At 13.4% G+C, this 6,743-nt stretch overlaps 2 protein-coding genes across 2 annotated transcripts; one reads left to right on the top strand and one right to left on the bottom strand.

Annotated features, from left to right (window-relative positions):
• Positions 1-3,004: 3,004 nt before the first annotated feature.
• PGAL8A_00363500 (3-oxo-5-alpha-steroid 4-dehydrogenase, putative) lies at positions 3,005-5,146 on the top strand (the record flags this gene model as incomplete). Its single annotated transcript, XM_028672689.1, has 10 exons — positions 3,005-3,107; positions 3,235-3,276; positions 3,634-3,714; positions 3,820-3,949; positions 4,063-4,185; positions 4,271-4,379; positions 4,546-4,603; positions 4,699-4,815; positions 4,932-5,025; positions 5,113-5,146. The coding sequence occupies 10 exons, from the start codon at positions 3,005-3,007 to the stop codon at positions 5,144-5,146; spliced, it is 891 nt and encodes a 296-aa protein (XP_028529216.1).
• An 886-nt stretch (positions 5,147-6,032) lies between these two features.
• Positions 6,033-6,473, bottom strand: PGAL8A_00363400 (conserved Plasmodium protein, unknown function; the record flags this gene model as incomplete). The annotated part of the gene is made up of 1 exon (XM_028672687.1): positions 6,033-6,473. The coding sequence occupies one exon, from the start codon at positions 6,471-6,473 to the stop codon at positions 6,033-6,035; it is 441 nt and encodes a 146-aa protein (XP_028529215.1).
• Between the last annotated feature and the right edge of the window lie 270 nt (positions 6,474-6,743).

Raw genomic sequence — 6,743 nt, 5'->3', positions numbered from 1 at the left:
AAAAAAAAAAAAAAAAAAAAAAAAAAAAAAAATTCAAAAAAAATTAGAAAATACTTAAAAAAAAAGAAGGAAAAAATATAATAATAAAAATAGTAACTTAAAAAATGTATGAAAAAAATAAAAAAGAACTTAATATATTTATAAATATATCAAAAAAAAATAAAAAAAATTTATTTTAATAATTTAGTATTAAATACAAAATTAAGTATTATCCGTTGTAACTAAAAAATATATATTAAATTTATTTAAAAATTAAAAATTAAAAATATCTCTTTAGAAATATAAAAACAATGTAAGGAAATACATAATTATAAAAATAATTATTATGATATATTTTCTTTTTGTTTGATGTATTGAAGTTTTTAAAACTCATGGTGAGGTAATATTTTATCCTCACTTTATTATTTTATTATATATTTTTTTATTTTCATTTTTTGTTTATTTATTTTATTTTATTTTATTTAATAAAAACGTTAAGAATCTAAAAAAATAGTAGGCTAATTAAAAATTACTATTAAATTTTGAATGTGTAATGATGGAAATATGGTAAATCATTTTTTAAAAAAACCATACTTTATTTTTATTCTTCATTATACTTTTATTATATATATATATATATATATATATTTTAATAATATTTAATAACTGTAAAAAAAAAAAAAAAAAAAAAAAATACTAATTTTAATAACTTTATCGATTTTTATTTTTAATCTTTTATTCACATGCGTAAATATTTCAATTTTTTTTCTTTTTTTTCATTATAGTATAAAACTGTTTTTTAATTCAAAAAAAAAAAAAAAAATTTTATTATAATTAATATAAAATACTTATTTCTCTAAATTTTAAAATATTTTTAAAGTATTTTATAAAGGTTTTCAATTAATTAAAATTTTTTATGCATGCTTTAATTGTTTTTAATTTTTTCTTGTGTAATAATCTATTAGGATATATTTTATATTTTCCTTTTTTTTTTTTTTCCCATACTTTTATATTAATTTTAATTCTAATTTTAAATAATAAAAAGACATAAGGAAAATATTTAAAATAATGTGTGTTTTTTCATAAAAGTTCTAATATTACTTGGTAAGTAATCATAAAATAAAATTTACATTTAAAATATTTTGTTATATTGATAATATAAAAAATAGACAAGATATTTTTTTAATAAAAAGATAAAAAAAAGTGTTCATAAATAAATAGGTTAAAAAATAATAAAACTTAAGATATTTAATTTAAATTTTCCAAAACAATTCTTATATATATATATATATATATATATATATATATATATATATATATATATATATATATATATATATATTTATATATATATATATTATTTCTTTTCATCTTTTAATTGTTCCTTTTTGTTATTCAAAAATATATTTATAAAAAAAAGATGTATATTTTTATAATAATAGATATATGTTTTTTTATGTATTTTTAACTTTTATTTTTATTAAAAATTAAATATTTAATAATTTAAATTTTTACCTAATTATAGATTTAGGTGATAAATTATTCTCTTTTCATTTTTTTTTTTTTTTTTTTTATTTGTATTTCTATATAAAGTTAAAACATAATTTCAACTCTTCCTATTTTCTATCTGTATAATGAAATAAGAAGTTATAAAATTACACTAATAGCATCTTAATTTTTTTTAAAAATCTCTAATTATTTTTAATGTTTTTTAAATATTTCTTTTTTTATTTATAATTTGTTTGTTTTATTAAGAAAAAGGGGTATAAATAGGAAAAACAGTTTTTAAAAAATTTAGTATATTATGAAATTTTAGCATTCATCTTAAAAGAAAAAATTAAAGTATTTCCTTTTTTTTTAAAATAATTTTTCATTACACTATTTTAATAAAATTTATTAAAAATAACATATTTCTTATTTGGTTATTTAAGTGTCAAAACTTATACTGTTTCGTAATATTTTTATATATGTTATAAAAATATTACATATCTATTTAAAATTATCTTGTTTAAATTTTCATCCCTTTTAATAATATATATATGTTTTAATTAACAACTAATTTAAATTCGTCCAATGAGAAGACAAAAATATTGAAAAAGAAAAAAATACATAAAATAGTTTAAGAAAAAAAAGAAAATAAAGAAATTTTATATACTTATGTAAAACTTAAAAATGAATTATATTTAATTTTTAGAATTCAAATTAATGAAAAAACCAAAGGAGTAAAAAAAAAATTGGAAGAAAAATCTAAAAGGAAATAAAATCTATCAATTTAAAACATAAAGGAAAGTAGTAACTTTCACAATACAAAATTCAAAAAAAAAAAAAATAAAATAAAATAAAATAAAATGATGTTTACATAAATACTTAAAAAAATTAAATTACCAATAAAAAAAAAAAAAATACAGAATACAAAAATTAAATTAAAAAATAAAATATTATATAGGAAATTAAATATCTTCCTTAAAATATATTAAATTTAATAAAATAAATTCAAAATATAATATATTTTTTTTTTTTTTTTAAATATTTAGTAAAGTTAAATTCAAAAAAAATATTAACCATATGCTTTCTTTAATATTTATTTTTTTACATTTTCTTGAATTTTTATAATTTATAATTGAATATTTTTAATTTTTGTTTTCACTTTTAAAAAAAAAAAAAAAAAAAAAAAATTGACAATGTAAGAAAAGAAGAAACAAATCATAAAATCATTTGTAATTAAAATATTTTTTTTTTTTTAATTTTTTTTTTTTTCTTATAACATTATATATATGCATATTTAGTATCAATTATTAATTGAATATTTTTTTTTTTTCCGTTTTTTTAATCTCCATGAAATTTTTATAAGTATATAAATAAAAAATTGTATGCAATAGATATACATTTTTCTTTTTATTCTAATTAAATAGAATATCCATTTAAGATTATAATATATGTGAATATTCATCACAGAATTAATATAATATAATTTTAGAAATATTTTTTAATTGGTTTAAGAAAGATAAATTAAAATTTAGAAAAAATGAAAGTAATTTTAAAAAAAAGAAATGGAAAATTCATAGACTGTTTTGATTTAAGTCCTTCAACAACAGTTGAGGAATTCAAAGAAATTTTTTATAAAAAATGTTAAAAAAGGAATAAAATAAATATAATATCTTATACATTTATGCATTAAAAATATGCAAATTTTAAATAATAAAATCATAAAACATTATTTATAAATACCAATGATTTTCTTTTTTTTTTTTTTAGATCATTATTATCCTGAAAGGCAAAAATGGAATTTAGATAGTGGTAAATATTAAATGTATACAAATGAAGTATATATATTTAAAAAGAAAAAAAAAAAAAAAAAAAAAAANTTTAAAAAAAAAAAAAAAAAAAAAAAAAAAAAGTTAATATATTAGTATATTTGCAAATAGTAATAGATAATTAAATAATAGAAGTTTATAGTATTTTAGTAGAAAGAAAAAAATTAAAATATACAGCTTAGTAGAAGAAACCATAATACGTTATAGTGTTTTATAAAAACACAATTTAATATATATATATATATATATATATATATATATATATATTTTTATTATTTAAATTATTTTATACCAATTTTATAAGTATTACTATTTTATTTTATTTTATTTTTTTTTAAAGCTGCAGGAAAAACTTTAAAAAGTGGAACATTTGAAGAAAATGGAATCAAGGATAGTGATATATTAATATTTAAAGACCTTGGTAATTTTTTTTTTTTTTTCTTTTAACCATTTTAAATAAAAAAAGATATTAATATTTTTTAAGAATACTTATTTCTTTTTATTTATTTTATTTTTTTTTTTTTAGGAGTACAAATATCTTGGAGATTAGTTTATGTGATAGAATACTTGGGGCCTATTTTAATTTTTCCTTTTTTTTATTTTTGTGATAAATATATTTATTCATATTCAAATAAAAATAAAAATATTATTCAAATGTATGTTTTTTTTTTTTTTTTATAAGTTCACAAGTTTATAATTTATTATATTTTTATATATTTTATATATTATTAATCTATTTATTCTTTTTTTTTTTTTTTAATGAATACAGATTATCATTATGGTTTTTATTATTTCATTTTATAAAAAGAGAATTTGAATCTTTATTTGTTCATCGATTTAGTAATGCTACAATGCCAATTATCAGGGTTCCTATAAATTGTGGTCATTATTGGTAACTTTAAGATTTATGCTTACTTTTTTCTTTATTTTTATGTTAACATATATATGCATATTTTTTTTTTTTTTTTTTTTTTTAGGGTATTATGTGGTGTAAATATTGGATATTATTTATTTCATCCCTTATATAAACCTCATGATATAGTATCAAAACCATTTTTAGTATATTCTCTTTTCTTTGTGTTATTAGTAATATCTATATTAATACAAAATTTTTATAATAAAACTTTTTATTAATTACTTTATCTTATTTTTTTTAAATAGATTAAAACATATATTTAAGTGTATTTCTTTTTATTTTTATGTTTACTGTATCATATTGTAATATACACATATATGTTTCTTTTTTATTTAGATATTAGAATTTCTAAATTTAAAATGCCATTTGATATTAAGAAATTTAAGACCAAGAGGTAATAAATAATAAAAATATATTTTTTTTTTTTTTTTTTCGTACATTTTATATTTTTACATATATTGTTTATCTTTTAATTCTCCTTTTATAAAGGAACAAAAAATAGAGGAATACCTCATGGATATGGTTTTAAATATATATCTTGTGCAAATTATTTCTATGAAGTTTTAATTTGGGCTATATTTTCTATCATAACTAATACCTTAACAGGCAAGGAATTATAAATCAACTTTCTACAATAAAAAGATGAAAACTTTATGAAATTTTTTTTTTTTTTTTTTTTTAATATTATTTTTTAATTTTATTATTTTTTTTTTTTTCTAAAGGTTATATTTTTACTATAGTTGCCACTACACAAATGGCAATATGGGCTATAAAAAAACACAAAAATTATAAAAGAGAATTTCCAAATTATCCAAAGTAATATTTTTATTTTTTTTTTTTGTCTTTTTTTTTTTTTTCTTGTTTATTTTATCTTCTTTTTTTTTTTTTTTTCTTCTTCTACAGATCAAGAAAAGCAATATTTCCTTTTATTTTATGAGAATAAATAAAGAAAATTGATTATATATATTGTTGTTTTATTATATTTAACCAATTATCAAATTTAATTTATTTAAAAAAAAATCTATTAAACTTAAATCTACAAAATTAAAAACAAAGAGAATAAAAATGTTAAGAAAAAAAAAACAAATTTATTAAATTTGTTTTATTTTTGTTTTCATAACTCATAAAAGTTTATTTTTTCTTCAATTTTTTTTTTTTTTTTTATTAATATTTATGTAATTTTTTTTTTAAAAAGATAAAAAAAAAAAAAAAATTATACATATAAAAAAATAAACATTAAAAATTATTAAAAAAATTATATTTTTAAAATATATGAAAAATAAAAAAAATTATAATAAATTAATTTAGACAAAATTATAAATATAAATTCTAATTATTTATAACAAATTATATTCTAAAGTTAAAAGAAAAAGTACGGATGAATCAATAATTTATTCATATAATAATGTAAAAAGAAATATTATTTTTTACTTTTTTTTTTTTTTTTTAACTTAATTTTTCATAAAATAATTTTATCTATTTCAATAAAAAAAAAATTTAAATATTTTATATATATATATATACTAAAAAAAAAAAAATAAAATAAAATGATATGTTATCAAAATTCTTTATTTTTTTTTAATAATTATATTATTATATTTTATATCCATTGATCTTCATCATATTTTTTTCTTTTTTTTTTTTTGCGTTATTAAAAAAATGTTATATACGTATATTAATTAGTTTTGTATTTTATTAAACTTTATTCAGTACTATTTATATAATTTACATAATTAATATTTTTCATTTCATTTGAATACATTATTTTCATTTTATATGGATTTTGTTTTTATGTGTTAAACTTATAACTATTTTTTCTTTAGCTATCCTCCAATTTTTTTAAATTTCTTGTATATTTCGTTAAGCATTAAATTTTTATATCCATTAAGAATAACGTTAGAAATATTTTTTTCTTTTATATTATTATTTAAATTATTATTAATAGGTAAACATGTATAAACATTTAATATAGATATATATAATTTTTTAAATGAAAAACTTGTCTGATTATTTTTTATAACATTTGTTAAAACAATTCCTTTTAATCTATTATTTATATTTCTTTTAATTTCTATAATTTCACCTTTTAATGAATCAAAATTGTTTGTTGTAATTTCAACTAAATTATTTTTATTAAATAAAAAGAGAAAATAAATAAAACTATAATTAGTGTTGTATATTTTACATTTTTTTCTTTTTTTTTTTAACCTTTCCTTTTCTTTCCTTTCATGGGTTAATATTAATTCAGGTATATTTTCATTCATAATTTTTTTTAATAATTTTTTTAAAACTATTTTTTTTTTTGTTCACGTGAAAATATATAAAATTAAAATAAAATTTTACTTTTACTTTTTCATTTATTATATAAATTTTAATAAAATATATAATTTTTAACATTAATTTTTTTTTTTTATTTTTAATCAAATGCATTTGATCTTTTTTTTTAAGTATCAACTTATATTTTAAATAATATATATATATGTATTTTTATTTTTATTTTATTTTTTTTTTTTTTTTTTTGTATCTTTATATAT

The sequence above is a fragment of the Plasmodium gallinaceum genome, assembly GCF_900005855.1.
Source record: "Plasmodium gallinaceum strain 8A genome assembly, contig: PGAL8A_v1_98, whole genome shotgun sequence".
NCBI classification, from domain to species: Eukaryota; Apicomplexa; class Aconoidasida; order Haemosporida; family Plasmodiidae; genus Plasmodium; species Plasmodium gallinaceum.
Note: the sequence above shows the minus strand (reverse complement) of the source record. Positions and strands in the feature narration are given on the sequence as shown.